A 27,746-nucleotide genomic window follows, 5' to 3' on the forward strand; every position below is an offset into this window, starting at 1 on the left:
GAAATTTGATATTTTTTTTTCCAAGAAAGGCATCATGGTATCAAGGATAAAATGCTGCCTTCAGAAATAGGAAGACCTGTCAGGTTCTGTCCTTGACCCATTTAGTTAGATTCACATGTCAATTTTAACCTTCAGTGCCCTAAGTCAGCTCTAATACTAAATGTTGCAGAGAAAGTATATTATTAGGGGAAATTCCTCATAGCTCTGTAAACTGATAATATCACAGACTTGATGGAAAAATAAAAATACTATCATGTAACTTTAATTTAAGGTACATCATTTACATTATGAATTAAAAATGACCCACATAAGGAATACACTTAAAAAAAAAAAGAGGGATTATATATTTCTCCCCATTCCCCCCCTCCCTTTTGATGCCCCCAAGAATACTTTGAGGTTGCTAGAAACCATTGGGAATATTTTGTTTACTGTATGCTTTGTTTCTCAAATACAACCTTACACGCTTGTTAGACTTTATCACTGTATAAAAATGTACAGTGGCTTTATTGACATGTACATTCCATTATGTTTACAGCTGCAAGATATGAGGCACACTCAGTATTGCACTTCATTAAAATTTCAGGCTCAAACATAACCTAGAAGTTTAAATGAAATTGCTTTTGTAATTTAGTAATTCTTATACAGGACAAACATTGATATTTTTATATACAGTATGATGCTTATTACATTAATATGCCTTCCGAACACAATTTTTATAACAGTCTAGGAAATAAAACAGAATATTTTTCTTTTTACCCCGTCCCGTGATGCAGTTACAATTGTACAGGTTTACAAAAAGTCAGTATACAATAACCAATGATTTTTTTTTAAAATTTTCTTTGCCTGACAGCCAGCATCATTTGTAGTCCATGGGCATGGTGATCCTTTTATATCAATTATTTATAAATATCCAATGTTTCATAGCCGATGACTGTAATGGCCACATGCAAACATCTCACAAGGTAGATGTCTTGGTTTAAAAAAAAAAAGGCATTTTTTTTTTTTTCACAGCAAGAATTATGTACATGGTATTTGGCATCCTTCTTGCACTGTAATTTTTTTTTTTTAATTTTAAAATGGTCCCATCCTCATCCTGAGAAGTGTATAGAGTCCACTGTATTCTCTTTCTGACAAGGGCAGTTGTTTTTTTGGGCAAATAAAATTAGATGGTCTAAAATGTGTGAGCATTTCTACAAACCCCACAACCCAGAGCAAATTCTTCTCCAGTAAGTGGATGGACAACATGTAATGGACATTCTGTTCCTTCCAATTGTTTGCCTTTGGGACCTATGAAGATGTAAGGAAATAAACAATTATTTAATGAAAATTAAGGAATACTACTGTTATTCAAAGCTGTGGTTCAATTACAATCATATGAATCATCAATCAATAAACATTTATTAAGCACCCAGTATGTGCCAGGCACAGTGATAAGTGCTGAGGATACAAATAAGTATAGCCTCAAGGAACCTGCAATCTAATAGAAAAGACAATCAGCAAACAAATATATAAAAAGCAAGCTATATAGAAAAGAAATAGGAAGTAATTAAAAGAGGAAAAACACTGAAAAGGAGTTAGAGAAGGCTTCCTATAGAAGGTAAAACTTTATTTGGTACTTAAGGAAAGCCAGACAAGTTAGTAGTTGGAGCAGAGGAGGAAGGTGTGTTCCAGGAATGGGAGATGGCCAGAGAAAATGCCTAGAACCTCCTGAGAAATGGAATACTTTATTTGTGGAACAGCCAGGAGGCCAGTGTTACTGGATCAAAAAGTACATGAAAACTTGTTTGTTTTTATAAATGCTTATAAGGAACATAATACACAGCCATGACTGATTTCATTGTAGTAGAAAATAATTTTGGCTGAAAATATTGATTGTTTTCTCTTCAAAGGCAAAACATTAAGATTCAGTGACCATGTACTAATAATACTGGCCTTCTTTACCTTAGCCCAAAAGAAAGCTGAAAGTGGTAAAAGTAGAAAGAATCATGATTAATATTATTTTTAGAAAATCAAACAGTGCTTGATTTTTAGGTCAGCAATCATAAACCTTTGAGAAATATAAACACTTCACTAATTTAATTTATGGTATACACAAAAAAGAAAATGAACCTTTGGCAACTGAGTATGAATTGAACTAAGCTCACCAAAAATGCAATCATTGCATAATTATGGAGTAAACTCTTGCCTCTATTTATAAATTTATTTCCTTGCAATAATTCAGTGTTCAAGTTGATTCAAAAACTGGCAAAAGGGCTTTTGCTCCCTTACAAATAGAAGCAAAAAACTTGGTGATATAATTCAGCTCATTTGCTATATTTACTTTAAAGATAATTTAATTTCAGCTAACAAGCTTGAGGTAGAAACTTTACAAAATGCAAGCACCAAGTTGTTCTGCCATTGCACAGAGGTAAACTGTAAAGAAAATAAATAGCTCAGGACTAGCTCAAGAGACCAAAAAGGGAGATGTTTTTTTTTTTTTTTCCTTTCCATCTTCTTTTACAGAAGAAGGAAAGGGAAAGGAATATCAAGAACTAGCAGAAAGTACTCCTAGAAAAGGATTATTAACCATAGTCTTAAGGGCAAGTATTTTAAGTAGGAACTTGATACTTATGGAAGAGGGAAAGAAGGGGAAGTACTTGGTGTGCCTCTGGGCCAGAGAATCACGTCCACTCACTTCTGTGGCACAAGCCTCTAAGGACAAGGACAATGTGAAGATCAAAATGTTGAAGTCACATGTGGTTATAGGACATTGTCAAATACAAGCTTAAACAAATGGAACATACAATGGAAACAAATGGACTTGGATAATGAAAAGTAAGATTCTACCTGAAGTGGCAGTATGCCAAAGATTTTAGCTAGAAAGTAAACTTCTATTTTTTCATGACTATTTGGAGGAAAATTGCTTGTGGGTCTCTTTCCTAGCTTTTTGTTGTTGTTGTTGTTGTTGTTGTTGTTGTTGTTATTGTTGAGGCATTTGAGGTTAAGTGATTTGCCCAGAGTCACACAGCCAGGGAGTATTAAGTGTCTGAGATGAGATTTGAACTCAGGTCTTCCAGACTTCAGGGTTGGTGCTCTATACATTGTGCCACCTAGCTGCCTTAACTAACATTTTTAAATAACTTCTTATAGAAAATATAAAGATACACTTTGCCAAAACAAAAGCGGGAAAGATGCATTTCATCGATATATAACTTATGACTTAAAACAAGTTTTATTGAATTTCTTGAGGTAGAATGCAGGATTAAATGACTTACCTAAGGGTCAAAAAGCCAGTATGTGTCAGAGTATGTTCAAATCCCAACTCTTTCTGGCTTTTGGTAGGTCATGATGCCCTTGTCCCTCTTTTTCTTCACCACCCAGCTCCCACAATAAATAATTCAGTTTTTTAAGATGGTAATTTATTGTCAGAATCCTTGAGAGCAGATCCATTAGAAGGGCATTGATTTAAATTCACTCAGACTAGAGAGTTCCACCTTTGGCCAGCCCAAAATGGTAGCCCATGTTTTTACAAGAGGCAGAAGGGCAGAAAAAAGGTGATTATACAGAGAGAAATGATGTCACAATAAGGAGGAATTCTGTGGCTACTTATATAGAACAAGGAAGGATGCTGGCTTAGAGCAATTGTCCATTTTCTTGGAGTGATTAAGACAGAACAAATCTATCTTTTGCCATGGGCAGGTTTCCCATGCCAGGGTAGATCTTGTACGTGCATGAATTTCTAGGGGAACCTATGAAGCTACTCTTTGACTCATTTGATGGCACTTTATAATTTTTGTTGCTTGCACAGTCCCTCTGCCTTCCCCCACACCTGTCACTAATGGCAGTAATTGGAATGTTGTTTCCTTTGCCCTTTCAGCTATCCCTTCTACCATGGTGGGGTTATCTCTTCTTATGACCGTGGAGCTTCACTTTAAGAGTAGACATGAAAAAATTAGTTAGGAAATGTGTGACGCTAGCACATACCATTGTGCTGGGAATGCTGTGCTGCAAACCTTACACTGCCCAGCTATTTTTCCATACCGCTTCCTGCCTCATAAATGGGAGACTGTAAATTCTGTTTATATCAATCAATCAATAAACCAACCAATAAGTTTTTCTTAAGTCCCACAATGTGTATCAGGAACCAGGGATACAAAGACAGAAGTAAGACAATGTCTGCCCTCAAGAAGCTTACATTAAGAACATATGCAGTTTAAAGGAATTTTTGAAGAAATGTGTTAAGAAGTAAAAAAGTAGAAGACAGATTTCAAATGCAGAACTGGTGGCAATGTTAGCTTTTTAGATATATTGAATCGCTATGTTCTATTATCTTTATTACTCCAGTTTCCATTGTCCCATTTTTTGAAGTTTTTTTTTTGGTAGGGAAATGGGAGTGCATGGATTTGTGATTTCAATAGTATATTAAACTCCTGGTGAAGAAACTTTCTCTACCAACAAAGATGGGTAACTGCTCTGCACCTTATATAATCATAGAGAATTAACTAGGAAGTTAAGTGACTTTGCCAGGGGGACAAAGACATTGTATATCAGAAATGGGATTTCAACTCAGGTTTTCCTGACTTTGAGGCTAGCTCTTTAATCATTTTTATATAAAGGATATAAAATGTGGCTAAAGTTCCATGACACTTAATCCTATTCTGATAAAATCCTAATAAAAAGTCTTACCCTAACAATAATTTTGGAAACAAAGACCTTACTGTTTGCAACTGAAAATGAAACTGAAAACATATTCTAATATAAATATACACATATCCTAAAACATCAAAATAAAAGATTTCTTCCATTAGAATCCACTGTAATCTTATAGAAGAGTCCAATGAAACAAAGTGACAAACTCATTCACAAGCTTTCTAAGCAACTTGGGGAAAATGTATGGTATCTGTATCTGTGTCTACAACATACAAGACCATAATCATGACAGCTTGATGACAATTGATAACAGCTCACCTGCAGGACAATGTGGAAGTTCTTCTTTGGGAATGCTTGTCATCCTTTGAAAATCATCATGACATGCATTACAAAAATGTGTTGTTCCAAAACAGAAAAATACAGCCACAGAGCAGCAGTAGCGGCATTTGTACTCCAAGAAGTCTGTACCATGTTTGGGACACATCTGTTAGAAAAGAAGTCAAACTGAATATTAAATAAAGTTATTAAAAGACTTGAGATCTTTAACTTCACACAACTTTGATCCAAAATGTTTCCTCATTTCACTTTTCTCTGTTCCTGTCTCTACCTAGAGAAAGAAGTGGTTCTTCCTATCAAAACAAACTCCTTCCTTTGTGTTCTTAGTCTATATTGCCCCTGTCTACTCCAGCATCTTGCTTCTTCCTTCCACTTATTTTTTTAGTCAGTAAACATTAAGCACGTACTATGAGACAATTCCTATCCTCAAAAGACAATTTAAAATTTTTTTAACTTAAAAATACTATTGGTTAATAGTATTACATCACTTCTTGAGTTTAAGTTTAAGCTCTTTGGCTTTGCTCTTAGCTAAGTTTTTTATTTGTAAAGTAGAAATTATATTTGTATTACTCATCTCAGAAATTTATTGTGAAAACAGAATGAGATACTGCAAAGGATTTTGTAAGGACTTAGTTTTGTATTTCACCAAAAAAGAGACTATTTGGCAAGAACTGCCTTCTCTTCTGTCTCCCCTCTTCCTCTGACATCTTTCACATATCTCCTTCTACTAGCTCCTTTTTCACTTCAATTTTAGATGAAAATATTGGCCTTCCTAACAAGAACAAGGCTTTGTATAATTATTTGCTTAGTACATTTACTAATTTTAACAACATAGCTTGATTATAGCAAATCTAACTTTTAAGTAGAAAACTTTTTAAAACCCATGAGTAGAAATATAGGATAAAGAACCTTGAATCAAAATCAAGAAATCTTGAATTCTTGTCCTAGAGGTCTATTATTACAATATATGACTTAAATCAAGTGGCTTAAACTCTCCACTCAGTTTTCTTACTTACTATCTTACAGAAATGTTATAAAGTTGTAACAGGAGAAGGATAAACAAAAAAAATAGCCTGTAGCAGGTTTTAAAGAAAGTTTTAGACTGTTTATTGTCTGGAAAATGTTGGTAACAAAAAAACTGTAAATACATAATGCTTCTTATACAGAAAAAACTGAGAATAATGGAATAACATATATGAAAGATTTTCAATAACTATACTTAAGTGTAAGTTATTAATACCTAAGATGTGACCTTTCTCAACCTCAGGTTCTCCATTTGTAAAATGAGGCAGTTGGATTAGATGATGGCTACGGTCTTTTCTAGGTAGAAATCTATGATTATAGATCTGAACTTGTTAGGCTTACACAAATTTTACTATGAATATTAAAAAAAAACTACCTTTGCATCTTATAAGTTTTTATACCCACCTGAGCCCTAGATACATCAGAACATGCTCCACAAATAAGCTCTCTGGGATCATAGTCATCCCCTTGCCCAGCCTCAGCATCACAGCGAGCTTCACCACCAAAATATGCCTAGGGGAAGTCAAATATCATGTAAGAAGAAAAATATCATGTAAGAATCTCTTGGAGACAGAACTGTATAAGGAAAAAGAAATCAAGAAATCTAGGACATTTGAGCATTAGGTGGTCTTTGAGATACCTGCCATTTTAATTAGGTACTTGTCAAATCACACAATATTTTCAGTGGAATACAGAAAAATATAACACTTATATGGTTAAGAAATGGTTTTCTATAATTTGTTGTTGTTTGGTTGTTTTTTAGTTGTGTCTCTTTGTAACTTCATTTGGAGTTTTCTTGGCAGAGATACTGAAGTAGTTTGCCACTTTTCTAGCTCATTTTACAGAAAAGGACATTGAAATAAACAGGATTAATTGACTTATTCAGGATCACACAGCTAGTAAGTGTCTGAGGTCAATTTTGAAGTCAGATCTTCCTGACCCCAGTGTTCTATTTACTGTACTACTTAGCTTCCTCCTATTTACAATAGACAATATCAAAAAAAGTACTTTTTACATTAGAGAGATAAAGAAAACTGGGATTTCAATGCAGGCCTGTTTTCTAGTAGCAGACTAATAGTATATAATATGGGTAATTTGCTGAGTTTAGGGCTCGACTTAATTTGCTTTGGTCTTATTTAATATTTTGTTAAATCCTCAATAACATTTTAAACTTAGTTTGCTTAATGTTAGGACATTTTAAACAATAATGTTAATTAGATTAGAAAAAGTCAGTTTTTTGTTAAAAAGCACAAGACTAAAACATCTGATTGTGATTGGTTTATAAACTAGTCAGAAAGGAAAAATTCTTAGAGGAAATAGGATTTGGCAATTATATAAGAACATAACAGAATAATGCTCATATTTATTCAGTAAATCTCTGGGGGTCAAAAATTACTTTTTGTTGTGTGGCATTTGCAACAGACAGTGGAATAAAATTACTTTGATACTCTGTCAAAAGAAGTTGCTACATAGTACTAAGAAGGCTAAAAAGACAGCTAGGTGACACAGTAGATGCAGTGAGAGACCTAGAGTCAGAAAGACTCATGTTCCTGAGTTTAAATCTGACCTCAATTACTTACTAGCTATGTGATTCTAGGCAAATCACTTACCCTTTTTGCCTCAGTTTTTTCATCTGCAAAATGAGATAGATAAGGAAATGACAAATCACTCCAGTTATCTCTGCCAAGAAAACCCCAAATAGGGCTATGAAGAGTTGGACACAACAGAAATAACTGAACAGCAACAAAAAGAGGCCAAAGTTATAGTCTGAATCCCTATGTTGAAAAACCGTTAATCTGATCTTAACCCATTATAAGATAATAGAGAATTATCTAGTAAATGTACAATAGCCATAGGGAAGAATTAATAAGGTAAGGAATGGTACAAGGGTATATAACCCTTATGGAAAAAGAATTCAAAACACATGATCTTAGGGTGGAAACTCAGTATGGACACCTGATCAACATAGCCCACTTGTAGTTAATAACTCCCAGTTCAAGAGATCTTCCAGTCTCAGCCTCCAAGGTAGCTGGGATTACAGGTATCAACCACTATGTGTAGTAAGATGATTGTATCAATAAACTAAATAAGATCAATTCTGTATATGAAGAGATTTTCACCTAAGACTCAATTTGCAAAGACAACTTTCTACCTAAGATCTTTGTTAGTGTTCTTTATCCACTGTGAAATTACATTGCATATGTATTTTATGGTAACTTTATCCATAAACATATTTCTCCTTAGAATCTCAGCTCCTTGAGACCAGGGATTAGTTCATCTCTACCTTTGTATCCCTCATGCTTTGTACAATGTCAAAGGATCACAGATTTAGAGTGGGAAGGAGCTAGAAAGGACATCCTGTCCACCTTTCACATTTTACACAAAAGAAACTAAAACTTGGAGATTTGAGGATTTGACAAAGTTTGTAAATATTGAACCAAGCTTCTAAAAAAACTTCAAATTCAGCACTCTACCAAACCATAAACCTCACAAATTAACTCTTTTACATGAGTTGAATAAATCAAAGACTGTCTTATTTATATCCCCAGTCTTAAAATGAGTTTATAAGATCTACCATACTTTTAATTTCTTAATTATCTAAACAATTTCCCATTTAAAAAAAGTTAAAAAAAATTTCAGGTATACCTTTTTGCATTTGTAGCAGACATAATATGCATATCTGTTCATGGCATAGCCAGCTGGATCATTGTAAAACCTAACTCCTGGTGTTGTGATAGCCTCACTCTTGTGCAGTCCTTCATATTCCAATCTCATTAAGGCCTTTCTCCTGACATCTTCATAGAGTTCTTTGATTGGATCAAGCAGGTCTTTTAATACAGTGTGATTTATTTTGTTCTGGAAAAATGGGGAATGAAGAATATAGTACTTTAAATTCATATTAGCTTCTTGATAATCTCTTAGGTAGTAACTATTTCCCACATCAGTTACTTTTTGAATATGCTATAGATCAAATAGCTCAAATAAAATTTTCAATGAAAGAGAAACTCATTCCAAAAATATTTTAAAAGTTATTTCACTAATATTTTAAAATCCAACAACTAAGTTTTCATTTTTTTAAAATCAGTAATTGATCCTTGTAATGTTCATAGAACTAGTAAAAGAAATGCTGACAAGCCTAGATAATAAAGGCATTTAGAATTTAAGATACATTCTGAATACAAGATGCTGAAAGACTGATCTGACAAGAATATAAAACCCTGGGGAACAAAAATAGCTGATTCCTATCAAAATGATTTCTATATCTAAGATGATCATTATGGTTAATAAAATATTAAATCAAAGAAGAATGACTCCCATAACTCTTAACCCTGTCTTACTCTTCTTAGAAACACAAAGGGAAAAGTAAAACACAGTATCCTAATTATTCTTAAGTTTCTTTCTCTAAAATTTTTATCTTGCTGCTTTATTTATGACTAGAGACTTTTAATCTTGTTTTTTGGAAGTTGAAGGATATACAAGAAGGAAGAAAGCAGCATTTTCTATGATGTCATGTCTAGATGACTCTGCTTTATGGCACCAAATAGAAAAAGAAAATATAATTGCATGATTGAGTTGTTTTGCTAAAAACTGAGGCTGCTCCAAGTCTGTCAGAGGGCATATTTTGGATTTTGAGCTTTTAGGGCTTAAATCCTAATGCTACTGAAAGGTCAGATTATGGCTTCATCAGACAACTGAAGATATTTAACATTAGAAGAATAAGTTCATTTTTCTTAGAGTCAAATGCTAAATATATTGTGATATAAGCTTATTTCATTTCATATTTGCAAAGAAATATTTCTTAAAGAGGCTAAAAAGAAGTGATACACTTCTGATATGTGTCTGAATGATATTTTTTGATGGCTAATAAAGCCAATTCAATGAAGAATTAAAGTTATTAATAAGCACCTAAAATTTTGAAATCCATCATAAATAACAGACAATAAAATAAATCTGTTATAAACAATTAGTGAGACATACATTATCACAGATGAGAATATCAACTGAAAAGGAAGTTGTACAATCTTTAAACTAATGTAATGTATATCTGAGGAGAAAGATCAAGAGGTGCTAAACAGTAGGGTTATCAAGGGCCCATAAAAATAGGTTACTATGCTTCCTGAGTCTCCAAACACCAAGAAGAATCTAGCACTTAAGTAGAACATAGATATTTATTTTCTCATACCTTGCAAATAGGACAAGATATAAATCCAAATGTTATCCGTGGGCCAAGCCATCTGTTTTCTAAAACTCGTCGACAACACTGCAGGTGGAATATGTGACTACAATCCAACTTAAAAAGAAAACAGAGGAACACATAAGCAAATACATTCATTAAAAGTAACTAAGAGCAGAGATATTTATGACTTTTAGGAACTCAGCACTGTAAAATCCAGATAGATGTACACAGGCTTTTTACCATTTCTTTACTACTCACTAGGTCTAGTCTGTAAATTATACAGGCTCTAAATTTCTCCTCATCTTTTGGCCATTTCCCTTCAGTTTGAGTGTGTTAAAAGAGAAGCAGTGAAACTTAATACTGTCCTACTTTATTATAAAGAAGTCTCTGATCCTAAAAGATGCCCTTTAATTCAATGACCTATGACAAAAATGTCAATTATCTATAAATTGGAAGACACATCTGTTAGTGTGTGAAACAATGAATATAGGTCTTCAAATGTTCATATAAAAATTACAATGTAAAACTGCTAAACCGTGAGTCACCTGAATAGCTGGTGCTGCTGAAAGTGCCTCAGTGAAGCATATCATACACATGTCGTCAGCATCTTGCTTAAGTGTTGTGGCATTTTTATCACAGCCATGCAGACAGGGTAAACAGTGCTCTTCATTTTTGACACCTCCACATGGATGGCCACAAGGATGAGTTTTGCTACATGCTATTTTAGCATATTCCTGTCAAAGAGAAATTAACAAGCCCATAAGACCTTAAAAATTAAAGGCAAATGTCTGACTAATTACATTACACTCATCAGGCTAATTTTCTTATAGGCAAGAAATAGTAAGATTAGGCATTAATTAATATTATTTTCTATTCAACCCTTTAATACAAATAATTAAAATTATAAGACCCATTTTGAATTTTAAAATTTATAATTCAATGAAAGAAGAGCTAATTAAAAGTTAATGATAATGCATTTAAAAAATATGTATCCCCAAGGAATTAAAAATATCAAGTAATTCTTTTTTTTTGCTGAGGCAATTGGGGTTAAGTGACTTAAGTGACTTGGCCAGAGTCACACAGCTAGGAAGTGTTAAGTGATTAAGACTAGCTTTGAACTCAGGTCCTCCTGACTGCAGAGCTGGTGATCAATGGTCTTTCAGCAACTTTTTTCCTTTTGATCTGATTTTTCTTGCACAGCATGATGAATATGGAAATACGTTAAGAAAAACTGTACATGTTTAACCTATATCAAATTTCTTGCTTTTTTGAGGAGGAGGGATGTAAGGAAATTTGGAATACAAGGTTTTGCAAAGGTGAATGTTGGAAAACTACTTTTGTATTTGGAAAACTATTTTGTATTTGAAAAATAAAATGCTATTAAAAACAAACAAACAAAACAGAAAAATCAGAGAAGAAAGCAAGTATTTAATTACATTTTATTTAAGAAAACAAAGTCTGAATTTTCAGAGGATGAAATGGAAACTATTACCACTCATATGAAAGAGTGTTCCAAATCATTATTTATCAGAGAAATGCAAATTAAGACAACTCTGAAATACCACTACACACCTGTCAGATTGGCTAAGATGACAGGAAAAAATAATAATGAATGTTGGAGGGGATGCGGGAAAACTGGGACACTAATGCATTGTTGGTGGAGTTGTGAACGAATCCCACCATTCTGGAGAGCAATCTGGAATTATGCCCAAAAAGTTATCAAATTGTGCATACCCTTTGATCCAGCAGTGTTTCTACAGGGCTTATATCCCAAAGAAATACTAAAGAAGGGAAAGGGACCTGTATGTGCCAAAATGTTTGTGGCAGCCCTGTTTGTAGTCGCTAGAAGCTGGAAAATGAATGGATGCCCATCAATTGGAGAATGGCTGGGTAAATTGTGGTATATGAATATTATGGAATATTATTGTTCTGTAAGAAATGACCAGCAGGATGAATACAGAGAGGACTGGCGAGACTTACATTAACTGATGCTAAGTGAAATGAGCAGAACCAGGAGATCATTATACACTTTGACAACGATATTGTATGAGAATATATTTTGATGGAAGTGGATTTCTTTGACAAAGAGACCTAACTGAATTTCAATTGATAAATGACAGACAGAAGCAGCTACACCCAAAGAAAGAACACTGGGAAACGAATGTGAACTATCTGCATTTTTGTTTTTCTTCCTGAGTTATTTATACCTTCTGAATCCAATTCTCCCTGTGCAACAAGAGAACTGTTCGGTTCTGCAAACATATATTGTATCTAGGATATACTGCAACATATCCAACATATATAAGACTGCTTGCCATCTAGGGGAGGGGGTGGAGGGAGGGAGGGGAAAAATTGGAACAGAAACGAGTGCAAGGGATAATGTTGTAAAAAAATTACCCTGGCATGGATTCTGTCAATATAAAGTAATTATTAAATAAAAATTAAAAAAAAATAAAATTAAAAAAAAAAAGAAAAAGAAAACAAAGTCTGTGCTTCATATCAAAAAGCTCTTATTCTCTATAACTGAAACAAATCTACTTAACCCTCTCTGCACTCTAGTCTGTAAAGTAGGTTTAGTGTTGAACTATATATAACAAAAATTACATACATAAAGACTTATTACCAATAGTTATGGGGCTGACTGCATGCTTACTTGTACCTACCTGACAGTCCGCATCAGAACAGACACTGCCAACAGCAGATAACTCTGTTCCACTCCTGGAACCACAGAAACGGCATGCTTCAGAGCTACTTGTGGTAGGTTTACCTAGGTCAAAAAAAAAAAAAAAAAAGCATCACATTATAAGCATATATAATAAATGTCTAAACAATGAATAAAAATGATAGCCAATATATCTAAAATTTTTTGTTTTGCCTTTTGGGTCAAATAATGCTAGAAGAGTATTTCTGAAGATGTAAAAGAATGAAATAATTTACAGGATTCTTCTTCAAATAGGAAAACATGCTTATTTATATGAAAGATTTTTCTATATAAGGTATGGATAGCAGTAATATTACCCTTTGGGAATTTCCCACTAGGTAAGAGAGATGATCACAATATTTTTAGTTGCCTTTTAAAAAGTAGGGATCAACAAACAATATGATGCATGTGTTTTATTTTAGGACATCAGAATGAGGAAATGGATTAAGACAAAAAAAACTAAGATTTTAATTATGTTTTCAAAAACTTGTTATTTTCTTAAATTAAAAAAAAAAAGTCTTGAAATGGCTGCTATTGAAAGCAAGTTTGATCAATAGCTTTAGGAAAGACAGAAGGATTGGTAAGCAGTTTTTACAATGTAGGAAAGAATCTTAAAGGCAGTCTTTTATTCCAGAGATAAGAGCAGAGAAGAAAAACAGAACATGAAGAACCATATATTTCTACTTCATGTCAAATTCTCAACAGGTCAAACAAACAAGTTCTTGATTAGGTGAAAAGACAAAGCATAGGAAATGCTTCTGAGTTTCCAGTAGAAAGGGAAAGGCAAAAAGGGTAGGAAGAACTCCAAAAAATTTTAATCTAAAAACAAAACAAAGAAAAAAGACTAAAATCCTAGCTTATTCAGGCTCACTTAATAATAGCAGAAGTTTTTGTGACTTTCAGAAGTTAGCAAATGGCAACCTGAAACACAGGAATTGTAAGCAGCAATGTAATTTCCAAGTGAGTTTTTAATTTAAGCTTCAAGTACATGACTCAGCAATTAGGAGGAACTAAAAATGTATAAATTATTACCCATAAAGTTATTTATACAATTTGAATATTATTTAGAGTTGTTATTTAATTCATGTAGCTGTTTCAAAAACAGATTATTTTTTTCCATCTTAGACTCAAAAGTGGTTCTATTAAGAATGTTTCAGTACTTAGAATAAGGTTGAATGAATGACTAATCTACACTTAAGAGAAACTAAGTTTGGAGAGGAGTCCTTATACATCTTTTAGACTAATGTTCTCCTTATGTAGATAAGAACTCTGAGACTCAGAAGAGACAGTTGGCTTAAGGTCACATGGTAAGTTAGCTAGAGTATTCTAATTCTTTGTATTTATTACTTGTGTCATCCAGTGGATAGTACAGTGTCTGGCACACAGCAGACATTTAATAAATGCTTGCTAATAGACTGATTTAGTGGTAAAAGCCATAGGGGTTAGGAAAAAAATTGAAAGGTCTGTTTGGTCAATATTATATGCAATGATCAGTAATGTAAGAGGTAGTTATCAGGAACCCCTCCTCTCGAATCATCCTTTTATAAATAACTTCAATTCAATAACTTTAACTCATGAACACAGTTATATTTTATTTTTTACCTGTATGTTCTCTGAATTCCACCATTGCCTTCATGGTTTTAGAATCTGCTAGTGCCATTAACCAGAAGAGCTTGGTTCTACCACAGCCTTCATGAAGATCAACCTTAATAGCTTCTTCCTCTTCTTTGAAGACCTATTAATTTCATGAAAATGGGACAATAATAATTATGTACTGATAAATTTTTATTATTCATAAAGCACTCTTAAAACATGAAATCTTCACCTGTCTCTGATGAGTTTTGGTTCGTCGATGAAGATGAAGGAATCTGTCACAGTCAGTGCACAAATTTCCACACACATTGCATAAAATGATTGCTGCAGTTTCACCATCATCGTGATTATCACACATGGGCTGAAAAACAAGATAAATGCTAAATAAAATGAAAAAATAAAGTCCCAGGAAGTAACACTAATTAGATGTCATTTATTAAAATCTAAGTCATTGTCAATCTTATTAAATTTCAAATACTGAGGGCCAAGCAGAATCACTGCAAATGTGTTTAAACAAATTAAAAAACAAAAACTTATGGACTTGAATACTTTGTTCAGTGATGTCTTAAAAAATGTTCACATTTCATTGTAGCAACCAAAGTTAACTTTAAGTCTAATTCCATCTTAAATAAACAGTACTTCTAACTTCATACATTAGCATTAAAATGTTATTCTTTAGTTCATTCTAAATAGGATTTTAATAGATCATAAATATAAACTCTAAGGTGAAAATTATATCAAAACTTATTTTAGATTAGTTCTTTACTTACTGCTTTTGAACTTGTTTTTAGAATACTTCAATAAATGCACTTCTATCTAACTCTTTTTGCTTTGTAACCTTATATATTTTATGCATTTGAATAGAAGGGGTTTATAGGTCTTGTCAGACTGTCAAAGGGACCCATGACATACAAAAGAAGTCAAGAACCCCTGGTTTAAATGTTTAAGAATACCTTTCAAGAATTCAAATAACTGCTGAAAGTACCTATTAGCTAGCGTATCCAAGAAGACACTATTTCCTGAATACATAAGTGAATGGCAAGAAAAGGTATTTTTCCGGTTCCCTCCTCCCTGCAGCTTATTTCTAAGGATAGATTTTTTTTAGAGGGGGGGAGAGGGGTGGGGCTTAGATTTGTAATTTCACTGAAATCAGGAATTACCCAGTGAGGAAACCAATGTAGATTGGATTCTGCACTTCATAATCTTAGAAAATTGCCTCACAGTGGTTAAGTAATCTGCACCAGGTAAAAGCTAGAATATGTCTGAAGCTGAACTTGCACCAGGATCAGCCTGATCTTGAGGCTGATTCTTTATCCACACATTCCATGATTTCTCAGTGACTTATATTCAGGATAAAACTTAAGAGATAAGATTATATCATATCATATCAACCAAACATAATGAAATCTAAAAGCAAGACTGAGAGAAAATATCACTATTATTAAACAATTCTGTTACATTTCTCTCTGAATTATGAAGTTGGAAAATTAATGAAGGAAATATAGTAAAGTAAATGATGAAAGGAATTTAACTAATTTTGATAACAATTTTCATCATTTGTATATACTATTGTACGTTTGTTTGGTAGACCTTATTCTTTTCTCTTTAAAAAACTACAATTAAAATATTTCATAAAATAAGACTGCTGTTCTTACCATTTGTTTCTGTTGTCCGTCCTTTCCCATCCATCTTCCTGAAGACAGCCGATCGACGTGATCCTGATCTAGAACACACAGTGATGCCAGAGCAAGCCAGAGCTGTTCAAGAAAAAAAGAAATATGAATGAATACTAAATAGGGGAAAGGACATGTTCATGTCATGTACTTTTGCCATTCAGCAGAAAATATCTGAAAATCACCCTTTTCACTGACAAGAAGAAAGGAGGTAAGAACTCACTGCAGAACTCTGATTTTTGTTTCTCTTTTGTTTTTATTTATTTTTTGGGCTTCAGCACTAGCTGAATATTATATCTCATTTACTTCCTGGAGCTTACAAGAGTGCATTTCTATAGGGAAACACGCCACTTTACCTTAAAAATGAATGTATTCCATATTTGTATGTAAACAAAGGTAAATATTTCCTTATATATTCACTTAATGTTTACTACTCAAATGGTTATATGTCCTCTACATGTTTTTCTATAACTACATGATTTGTTTAAAAAGGACAATTGCTGAAAAGTCAGTACAGCATCCAGTTTACTGAACTTTGCATAGCACCTAGTGCAGTACCATGCTCAATAAAGCTTAAAAAATGTTACAAGATCATATACATTTTTGCATGTACTGTGCCTCAATAAGTTTTGTCATTTAATGAAAATTCAGGAATCATTTCACATAAGCTTTCCTAGATTTTGCTTCTACAAAGTATACTTTCAATTTGAAGTAATGGTGAAAAAAATGGATTCCGAATTATATTATTATTATTAGCATAATAGTATATTATATATATTACATTATTATATATAATTTTATATTATATCATTATATTTATATTATATCATTATATATAATATGCTAATATATGCTATTAGCATAATAGTATTATTATACTATGTATGAATACTATACATAAACATGGCATAACATTATTATTAAGTTATATTCAAATTAAGGTCTAATGAAAAAATAAAGGAAGCATACAATATATTTTAGAAAGTTATCTTTGCACACAGCTAAAATAAAAAATAGTTTGTGGCTCTAATGAGTATGCTGAAATCCTCTAAAAAATACATACATACATACATATATTATATATATGAGAACCCCATTTCTTATGATTCTTGATTGTTGGAATCCTTACTAACTGCTAACTAATTAGAGTTGATCTAAGCTTACAAGAAGATGTTTTGGCCAGAACCTGAAACAAGGTACTAAGTAGAACTAATTAAGACAAGGCTTGGAGTCCACAAGTATGCTAGCTTCACAAAGTATACTTTCTAACTTCAAGGGAGTCCACACCTCCCTTAAAGCTCATTGGGCCAGAGAGCACTATGGGAGAAAACCCATAATCCCATTCTCTCAGAAGAGTCAGATAAAAGGCAAGCGATGAGGCATCTATGGCAGAATACATTTTTTCCTCTTGGCTGGCTGATCGCTCTGGACTCGAGAGGAGCGACTCTGGTGCAGAGAACACTTTGACGGATTTCAGTGGAGCTACGCCAGAAGCCCTCTCTCCGCGGCAAGTTGGTGGCTGGGCTCCCCAGAAGGAGATAAGAGAGACCTTCCATCTCTGTCTTGGTTGGAGGCAGAAGAAAGCAGAGGCAGAGGCTGAAGGACAGAACCTTTGGATTTGGAGACATCCGAAGGGCTCCAAGCCTCTAAACCGGCTTTGCCTTGAGAAGAACAAGAACTCCAACATTTGAACTCATAACATTTGGCGCCCAAGCGTGGGAACCAAGGACCCTACTTTCACTGAAGAAGTCTCCAGTGACCAGGAACTGAGTGAGTACAACCTTTCTTGGCGAAAATGGGACAGATCCTAGGTAAAGATTCTCCATCCCCCACCCCAACCCCACAAACCCCAGCCCCACCCAGGAGTGGTGCTATAGAAAGCCTGCTTAAGCTGATAGAAGATCAAGGGCTACTTGTAACTTGGGGACAGGCAGCTAGACTTCTGGCTACATTAGAACGCACCTCCCCTTGGTTCTTAGAGGAAGAGCAAATCTCTCTAAAAAACTGGGCATTGGTTGGTCAACAGATCTCTGCATATAACAATGAAAACGGTCCTCGTTCAGTTTCCATTGAAGTATTCTTTTTATACAATACGATACAGATGGCCTTAAAATACCGTACTTGTTCTAGGAGAAAAGGAAAAAACTCTAGGAATAGCCAAAGGGGGAAGCCTGAGATAAAGGAGGAAGACAAAGAACAGATTAATGGCCATATCCCCACAGGGCAGGGAGACTTAAGTGAGGCTCAAGGGTGGGGTGAATCTGAGGCAGCCTCAGCCCCACCTGAGGAGCAGGTAATTGACTCTCCTTCATCAACTCCACCCTTCGGGATGGAGGGAGGAGGGGTAGTGGGGGGGGGGGCAGTGACAGCACCAGCACCTCCCCCCCAGCATCTAGCACCTCCCCCCCAGCATCCAGCACCTCCCCCCCAGCATCCAGCTGCTCCTATGAGTAGATTGCAAAAGGGACTAATTAAGGCCAGAGAAGAAGGGAAAAATGTATCAGAATTTCAACACCACATTTTTCCTGTAATTCAACAGTTTAATTCTTCAGGTCAAGAAAGTAGAAGATACTCACCTTTTGATATAGAAATCCTCAAAGACCTGAAAAAAGCTTGCACTCTTTATGGGGCTATATCAGCTTATGTTAAGATGCTATTACAAAATTTGTCTTTTGAAATCTTGACCCCTAATGACTGGAAATCTATAGCAAAAATATGCCTAGAACCTGGACAGAACTACTTGTGGCTTTCTGAATATAGTGAGCTCTGTAGGATACAAGCCCAACAAAATATTCAAAGTGGAGTTCATACTGCAATCACCTGTGACCTACTAACAGGTACAGGTCCTTATGCAGATGTCGCAGCACAAATTAGTTATTCTGTAGCAGCATATCAGCAAATTGCTGATAATGCTATCAAAGCGTGGGCTTCTCTTCACAATAAAGACGACAAGGGGGGGGGGCCTTCACAAAAATAACACAAGGGCCAAATGAACCCTTTGCTGACTTTGTGGGACGTTTGCAGACAGCTATCATAAGAACAAATGGAGAAAATGCAATAACAGACATTTTGATAAGGCAACTTGCTAAGGAAAATGCTAATGAGGTTTGCAGAAGAATTATACTAGGACTGCGCAAGGATGCTCCTTTAGAGGAGCTCATAAGACGCTGTGCCACAGTGGGCACAGGTGCCTTTTATAGCCAGGCTATGATGCAGACTTCCCAAAATCCAAACATGAGAAGACAGAGTCCCTCTTGGCAAGGGACTTCCAGAGAGACTCGTAGATGCTTTCAGTGTGGAAAAGTAGGACATCTGAAAGCTCAATGTTGGTATAGAGATAGAATGGGAAAACAAGGTGGGAGAACAAGACCCCAAACCCCATGTCCAAAATGCAACAGAGGCTTCCATTGGGCCTCAGAATGCAGACAGATTCAGGGAAACGGGATGAGGGGCCCAGCCCCAGGGCCCAAGGCAAAAAACACTTGGGGCATGATGGCAGCCAATGGTGCACCCAGAGAGTGCCTAGAAGTCCAGTACCCAGACATGACCAATCAGCCAGAAAGCCATATGATGGGAGAAGGGGATTACACAGTCAACCAGCCAGGAAGCAACCTGATGGCAGAAGGGAATTACAATTGGGGAGAATAGAGCTGTATGCAGCTGGGACAACTGAGATACCCCCTGGAGAGGTGAAATCTGTTCCTCTCCAGCCTATGGATCCCCTACCTCCAGGCACAGTAGGCTTGACCATTTCACCTCCTTGTATGTACAAAACAGTGTCCATCCACACACTGATGTGGGAAACTGGGGAATGTGTAGATAATATCCCAGTCACTAATACAGGTAGACAATGTGTGACTTATCACCCAGGAGACGTAGTAGCATCAGGTTTACTCATACAGAATCCTAATAAGCAGCCTCGTGATAGTCACCCAGGTTCTGACTCCAGACCACAAAATCCAGGAATATACTGGACAGCAGCAGTAACGGCTGACCGACCTATGCTCACTATCTATATAAATGGCCTACCATTGGAAGGATTGGTAGACACAGGTGTGGATCGTACAGTTATTAGAGGTGCCAGTTGGCCCAGTCACTGGCCAAAGATTAAAGCAGATACCTATATGTCTGGAGTAGGAGGATCAATAGCAGCTGAAGTTAGTGCTGCCCCTATGAGATGGACTTTTGAAGGCAAAACAGGAGTTTTTACTCCTTTTATAGTTGAAAAAATCCCCATCAATCTGTGGGGAAGAGACGTTTTACAACAATTGGGGTTAAAAATGAGTACTTCGGTTTTTTAAGCAGGGCTGCTGTTGAAGGCCTGCCAACACTTTCACCTATTCCTATCCAATGGAAAACTGATACACCAGTGTGGATAGAACAGTGGCCCTTAAGTAGCGATAAAATTCAGGCCTTATTAGATATAGTACAGGAGCAGCTTGAACAAGGGCATTTACAACCTTCTCTAAGTCCTTGGAATTCACCAGTGTTCATTGTAAAAAAGAAATCGGGAAAATGGAGGATGCTCACTGATTTAAGAAAAGTGAACGAACAGATGGAAACTATGGGAACTCTTCAGCCTGGACTTCCATCTCCTACTCAGCTTCCTAGAGAATGGCCTCTTTGGGTTATAGACATCAAGGATTGTTTCTATTCCATTCCTCTGGATAAGGAGGATATGAAGAGATTTGCCTTTTCAGTGCCCAGCATTAACTTAGCTGAGCCTTATAAAAGATATGAATGGACAGTTTTGCCACAGGGAATGAAGAACAGCCCCACTATGTGTCAAATGTATGTTGCTGCTGCTCTTGCTCCAATAAGAAAAGCATTTCCAAAAGTTATGCTATTACATTATATGGATGATATATTGGGATGTGCACCTGAGGAACAAATGCTAGAAGCATGTCTACAAAAAACCATAGAAACACTAAGATACTACAAACTTCATATCGCTACAGAAAAAATTCAAAGGCATGCTCCTTTTCAATATTTAGGATATGAAATATATCCTAAGGCACTTACACTACAAAAACTGTCTTTAAGAACAGAGAGGTTGAACACCTTAAATGATTTCCAAAAATTAATAGGAGATATCCAATGGATGCGTCCAGTATTAGGTTTAACTACCAATCAATTGCAACCCCTATATGACATTTTAAGGGGAGACACTGCTTTAAATTCACCACGCCGGCTTACAAAAGAAGCTCAAGGGGCCAGATAAAAGCAATCTTGTATTTTGTTCTAAGAAGGAAAAATGTATCAGAATTTCAACACACATTTTTCCTGTAATTCAACAGTTTAATTCTTCAGGTCAAGAAAGTAGAAGATACTCACCTTTTGATATAGAAATCCTCAAAGACCTGAAAAAAGCTTGCACTCTTTATGGGGCTACATCAGCTTATGTTAAGATGCTATTACAAAATTTGTCTTTTGAAATCTTGACCCCTAATGACTGGAAATCTATAGCAAAAATATGCCTAGAACCTGGACAGAACTACTTGTGGCTTTCTGAATATAGTGAGCTCTGTAGGATACAAGCCCAACAAAATAGTCAAAGTGGAGTTCATACTGCAATCACCTGTGACCTATGCTCACTATCTATATAAATGGCCTACCATTGGAAGGATTGGTAGACACAGGTGCGGATCGTACAGTTATTAGAGGTGCCAGTTGGCCCAGTCACTGGCCAAAGATTAAAGCAGATACCTATATGTCTGGAGTAGGAGGATCAATAGCAGCTGAAGTTAGTGCTGCCCCTATGAGATGGACTTTTGAAGGCAAAACAGGAGTTTTTACTCCTTTTATAGTTGAAAAAATCCCCATCAATCTGTGGGGAAGAGACGTTTTACAACAATTGGGGTTAAAAATGAGTACTTCGGTTTTTTAAGCAGGGCTGCTGTTGAAGGCCTGCCAACACTTTCACCTATTCCTATCCAATGGAAAACTGATACACCAGTGTGGATAGAACAGTGGCCCTTAAGTAGCGATAAAATTCAGGCCTTATTAGATATAGTACAGGAGCAGCTTGAACAAGGGCATTTACAACCTTCTCTAAGTCCTTGGAATTCACCAGTGTTCATTGTAAAAAAGAAATCGGGAAAATGGAGGATGCTCACTGATTTAAGAAAAGTGAACGAACAGATGGAAACTATGGGAACTCTTCAGCCTGGACTTCCATCTCCTACTCAGCTTCCTAGAGAATGGCCTCTTTGGGTTATAGACATCAAGGATTGTTTCTATTCCATTCCTCTGGATAAGAAGGATATGAAGAGATTTGCCTTTTCAGTGCCCAGCGTTAACTTAGCTGAGCCTTATAAAAGATATGAATGGACAGTTTTGCCACAGGGAATGAAGAACAGCCCCACTATGTGTCAAATGTATGTTGCTGCTGCTCTTGCTCCAATAAGAAAAGCATTTCCAAAAGTTATGCTATTACATTATATGGATGATATATTGGGATGTGCACCTGAGGAACAAATGCTAGAAGCATGTCTACAAAAAACCATAGAAACACTAAGATACTACAAACTTCATATCGCTACAGAAAAAATTCAAAGGCATGCTCCTTTTCAATATTTAGGATATGAAATATATCCTAAGGCACTTACACTACAAAAACTGTCTTTAAGAACAGAGAGGTTGAACACTTTAAATGATTTCCAAAAATTAATAGGAGATATCCAATGGATGCGTCCAGTATTAGGTTTAACTACCAATCAATTGCAACCCCTATATGACATTTTAAGGGGAGACACTGCTTTAAATTCACCACGCCGGCTTACAAAAGAAGCTCAAGAGGCCTTGAGAGAAGTTGAACTGGCTTTATCCAATGTAGTTGAAAGAGTAACTCAAAAACCCTTGGAAATATCAGTTTTTGCTACGAAAGAAGCACCCACAGCAGTCCTTCATCAAGGAGACAGTGTGATAGAGTGGGTGAACCTCCCAGCACAACCAGAACAAAGCCTTACGCCTTACCCAGTGCTTGTGGCTAGGATTCTATTAAAGGCCATTAAGCGAGCAGTACAATTATCTGGGACAAGACCTGACAAGATATACACCTTCTATACAAATGCACAAATTAATGTATGCTGTGAAACCATCCCAGAGTGGCAAATTTTATTGGCCATGGCTCCAAATTTTGCACATGGATCTCCATTAAAGATAACCAGACTACTGCATAATTGGCAATGGATTTTTGAGGAGAAGGTTTCTAAGGTTCCTCTTGAAGGACCAACCATTTTTACAGACGCAGCCAAACAAAATATTTGTGCTGTATACTCTCATGATCTAACCGTAAAAAGAGTAGTCAGAACTCCTTTTCAGTCCACTCAGCAGAACGAATTATATGCGATCATGCTAGCTCTCACTTATTACCCAGGCAACATAAATATAATATCTGATTCAGCCTATTCAGTAGGTGTGGTACAAAGAATTGCCACAGCCCAAATAAAATTTGCAGCTTCTAATATATATCAGCTCTTTAAGGAACTTCAAGAGCAAGTGAGAAAGCATCCAGGAAAGATTTATATCCTGCATGTCCACTCACATAGTGGACTTCCAGGTCCTATTTTTGATGGAAATTCAAAGGCAGATAGCCTTTTAACTATGTTGGCCAGTACGCCTTTATTTCAGGAGGCCCAGGAATCCCATTCTAAATACCATCAGGCTGCTCGAGCTTTGCGCTTACAGTTTGGGATTACAAAAGAAGAAGCTAGGAGCATAGTGAAAAGCTGTACAGCTTGCCTTCCCTTCCACGCTCCTACACTGCCTCCAGGGAAGAATCCTCGTGGTTTGAGACCCAATGAAATCTGGCAAATGGATGTGACCCATTATAAATCTTTTGGTCGTCTGTCTTTTATCCACGTTGTGGTAGACACCTTTTCAGGATTCACTTTTGCCATACCAGCAGCAAAAGAGACAGCCCGAGTGGTCACTGAATTCCTCATTCAAGCATTCGCAATTATGGGTGTGCCACAAGAAATAAAAACAGATAATGGACCGGCATATACCTCCAAACATTTTGAACACTTTTGTGCACAGTATAAGATTTTACACACTACTGGCATACCCTTCAATCCTCAAGGTCAAGCAATAGTAGAAAGAAGAAACAGAGACATTAAGACACTCCTCCAAAAACAAAAGAAAGGGGGAGCCACGGGTAACCCTAGAGAACTTCTAAATTTAGTTCTCTATACCATTAATTTTTTAATCTTTGATAAAGATGCACTGGCTCCAGCAGACAGGTTTTATAACCCACCAGAAGAGCAGTGTCCAGTGCGAGCAGCTCCACTATCTTTAGATAATCGCCAGGTGATGTGGAGAGATCCAGAAAGTGGTGAATGGAAGGGACCAGATAGGCTAACTGCTTGGGGGAGAGGATTTGCTTGCATCTCTACATGTGGAGAAGGAATCAGATGGGTGCCGACGAGCCGCATTCGCCTTGTCCATTGCAGAAAGATGGAGCAGACCCTTGAAACAAAGGAGAAGACCCAAGAAATATCGGGTGGCTCTGTTGCTGACTGTGCTCACCATTGAAAGAGCATAGCTGATAAGGAGACTGTTAAAAAGACTTTTAAAATCTTCAGGAATCATTGGATTTCCTAACACAAGATGAAACTGTTTTAGTTCTTGAAAAACCAGAGAGAATCATTGGATTCCTTAAGATGAAAAATTGTTGATGAGACCTTTTGCAGTACTTCAGAGCTTACAAGAATTATTAGATTCCTGGCACATGAACTAATGGACAATGGAATCCTATTGGACTGTTTCTAGGACTTATGGACATGTGTAAATTTTCAGGATGATTCATGTTATTTGTTACATTACTACTAGCCTGTGTTATATTGCTATGTGCTCATGTAAATTATGTATAATGCCTCCCATATTGATGGATTTATGTATACCATGTATATCTGTTACAAAGTTCTGGCCCATATTGATGGATTTATGTGTACCCCCTCAGAAACCCCCTATGTTTTAAAACAAAAGAAAGGGGGAGATGTTGGAATCCTTACTAACTGCTAACTAATTAGAGTTGATCTAATCTTACAAGAAGATGTTTTGGCCAGAACCTGAAACAAGGTACTAAGTAGAACTAATTAAGACAAGGCTTGTGTTCACACCTTTACTCATTGGAGTCCACAAGTATGCTAGCTTCACAAAGTATACTTTCTAACTTCAAGGGAGTCCACACCTCCCTTAAAGCTCATTGGGCCAGAGAGTACTATGGGAGAAAACCCATAATCCCATTCTCTCAGAAGAGTCAGATAAAAGGCCAGCGATGAGGGATCTATGGCAGAATACATTTTTTCCTCTTGGCTGGCTGATCGCACTGCCAGCGACTCTGGTGCAGAGAACACTTTGACGGATTTCAGTGGAGCAACGCCAGAAGCCCTCTCTCCGCGGCAAGTTGGTGGCTGGGCTCCCCAGAAGGAGATAAGAGAGACCTTCCATCTCTGTCTTGGTTGGAGGCAGAAGAAAGCAGAGGCAGAGGCTGAAGGACAGAACCTTTGGATTTGGAGACATCTGAAGGGCTCCAAGCTGTGCTTTGAGAAGAACAAGAACTCCAACATTTGAACTCATAACACTTGATAAATGAAAAATTTTTTCCCCTCCACCTTTTCCGTTTTTAGAATGATAATTACTTTCTTTATACATATGATAGTTTAATGTTTATAAGGAATTTTTCTAGACCATGAGGCTGTGAAGCAGGTGGTGGCAATAATATTATTTCCAACTTTTACAATAAAGGAAACCAAATGTCAAAGCAGTAAAATGATTTGTCTGCAGTCTCAAGGCTGATAAATGAGTGGAACCAGGAAGCAAATCCAGGATTTCTTGATCCAGTATTTTCTATACTTGCCACATCATCCTAATTCACTTATCTTACCCAAAAAGGAAAAAAATGTTGTTTTTAAGTCTAAATAATATAAAAATCAGTATAGTGTCAGCATTACTAACTTTCTTGACATTTTCTTCTCATTAAAATAAAATAGGTGGAAATGAAGCACACAGCTTTGAAAATGCAGTCAAACTTCCTCATAGCAAGGTCAAATACTTAGTAGTAGCCATTAAGAATGATAAAAAGACAGAAGAAGCAAGTTATTTATTCCCTTTCTTCTCAGAGTAGGAGGCTCCATTTTCAGTGGGCTGCACTGTATCTCTTTTAGTACTACAATTAAGTAGTATCTGTGAGAGTTAACAAGGAGAGTCATAGACATACTGAATAAATGGAAGTTTTAAAAAAATGCGGAGGAAGAAAGGAATTAATATCAAAGAAAAAAATTTGAAAAAAAAGTAAGAGGGGCATGTTATAGGATATGGAATAGTAATACCAATAACTGCCTCTGAGCTTCAGCACATGTTTAGCCACTGTCTGGTACGTAACAGGCTACGAATTGAAATTAAATAGAAATTTTGGATATGGAGAATGAAAATTTTATGAACTCAAATGAACGATTCTCTTTCTCTTCCAGTTACAACCTCTTTCTAATGCTGTCCCACTACTACCTTGCCACTATTCTTATAATTTTTCTAGAATATCTATGTTAAAGAAAAATAAGGAAACCAAAAAAAGATTAAATATCTGCCATCTGAAGTAGCCATATTTAAGACAATGATTCAATTTAAATATTTAAATTAAATAATATTCACATTCAAAATTTACCATTTAAAAATATTTAATGTTTACTTCTTACATGCTGTATATTGAGGGAAATGCAAATTTAGATAAAGCATGATGCCTGCTCTCATGGAATATACATTTCAAACAAATAGTAGGATATTGGCTACTCTCAAGAAATTTTTCTTAAAAAGACAGGGATACTGTCTGCTAGGATTAATGAATTTGAGAAAAGTTTAGCAATGGGATAACCAAGCATTACAGAAAAAATGCCTAATTTAAAAAAAATTAGTATCAATTTTTGATAAAAAACCCATCCATGTACATATAACTAGAAAAAAATGATACAAAATAGTTGTAATCTTGAATTATGATTCTATAATACTCATACTGATGCCACAATTTGAAATAAACCTAGTTCAATATATCTTGAGTTAGTAATGAAGCATTCATGTTGCCCTCCAAAATTTTAAACATTTAAAAAAAGACTTTGATTAGGTAAAATCTGGTTCAAATCTAACACTCAAAAAGTACATACTATGATGTAAATAGTTCCAATAATAATGACAACTCCTCTTCATCATCAAAACCCATACTAATAATAGAATTTTAAAGTTTACAACCTTGTGACATTTATAGATGAGGAAAAGGAAGTTGAGTTATATGTATGATTTGTTCATGGCTGTACATGGAAAGAGGCTGCCCAAGCTCAGAATTTGAAACAAAGCCTCTAGATGACCAGTTCAGCCTTTCCCCCCCACTATATCATGATTTTCTCTCAAATGGAAAAAAACAAACCCAGGAGCAACAACAAATAAAACCTGTAAAGGGTTGAAACTATGAATAGGTACACTTGGATCAGACAACCAAGCACTTAAGGCTAATTACCTAGTGGACAATAACTCTATTAGCATGTTTGGAATTTCTCTTCTCACAGTTAATGCTAGCTCAATGCTTGGGGTTAAGAGTAAGTAGGGATTAGGGGGTGGAGTG

The 27,746-nt window shown here is 35.8% G+C and overlaps 1 protein-coding gene across 1 annotated transcript in view; it reads right to left on the bottom strand.

The window, feature by feature from the left end:
* Positions 1-464: 464 nt before the first annotated feature.
* MYCBP2 (MYC binding protein 2) overlaps positions 465-27,746 on the bottom strand; it is a 318,733-nt gene continuing 291,451 nt past the window's right edge. Inside the window, exons 74-83 of the mRNA XM_051983950.1 lie at positions 16,115-16,216; positions 14,692-14,820; positions 14,469-14,601; positions 12,829-12,932; positions 10,711-10,899; positions 10,172-10,279; positions 8,635-8,844; positions 6,394-6,501; positions 4,948-5,113; positions 465-1,287 (exon numbers count right to left, since the gene is read on the bottom strand). Of these exons, the coding sequence (XP_051839910.1) occupies positions 1,172-1,287; positions 4,948-5,113; positions 6,394-6,501; positions 8,635-8,844; positions 10,172-10,279; positions 10,711-10,899; positions 12,829-12,932; positions 14,469-14,601; positions 14,692-14,820; positions 16,115-16,216 (1,365 nt within the window). The 3' untranslated portion in view covers positions 465-1,171. The remainder of the gene's footprint in view (positions 1,288-4,947; positions 5,114-6,393; positions 6,502-8,634; positions 8,845-10,171; positions 10,280-10,710; positions 10,900-12,828; positions 12,933-14,468; positions 14,602-14,691; positions 14,821-16,114; positions 16,217-27,746) is intronic.

The sequence above is a fragment of the Antechinus flavipes genome, chromosome 3 (assembly GCF_016432865.1).
Source record: "Antechinus flavipes isolate AdamAnt ecotype Samford, QLD, Australia chromosome 3, AdamAnt_v2, whole genome shotgun sequence".
Classification (NCBI taxonomy): Eukaryota; Metazoa; Chordata; class Mammalia; order Dasyuromorphia; family Dasyuridae; genus Antechinus; species Antechinus flavipes.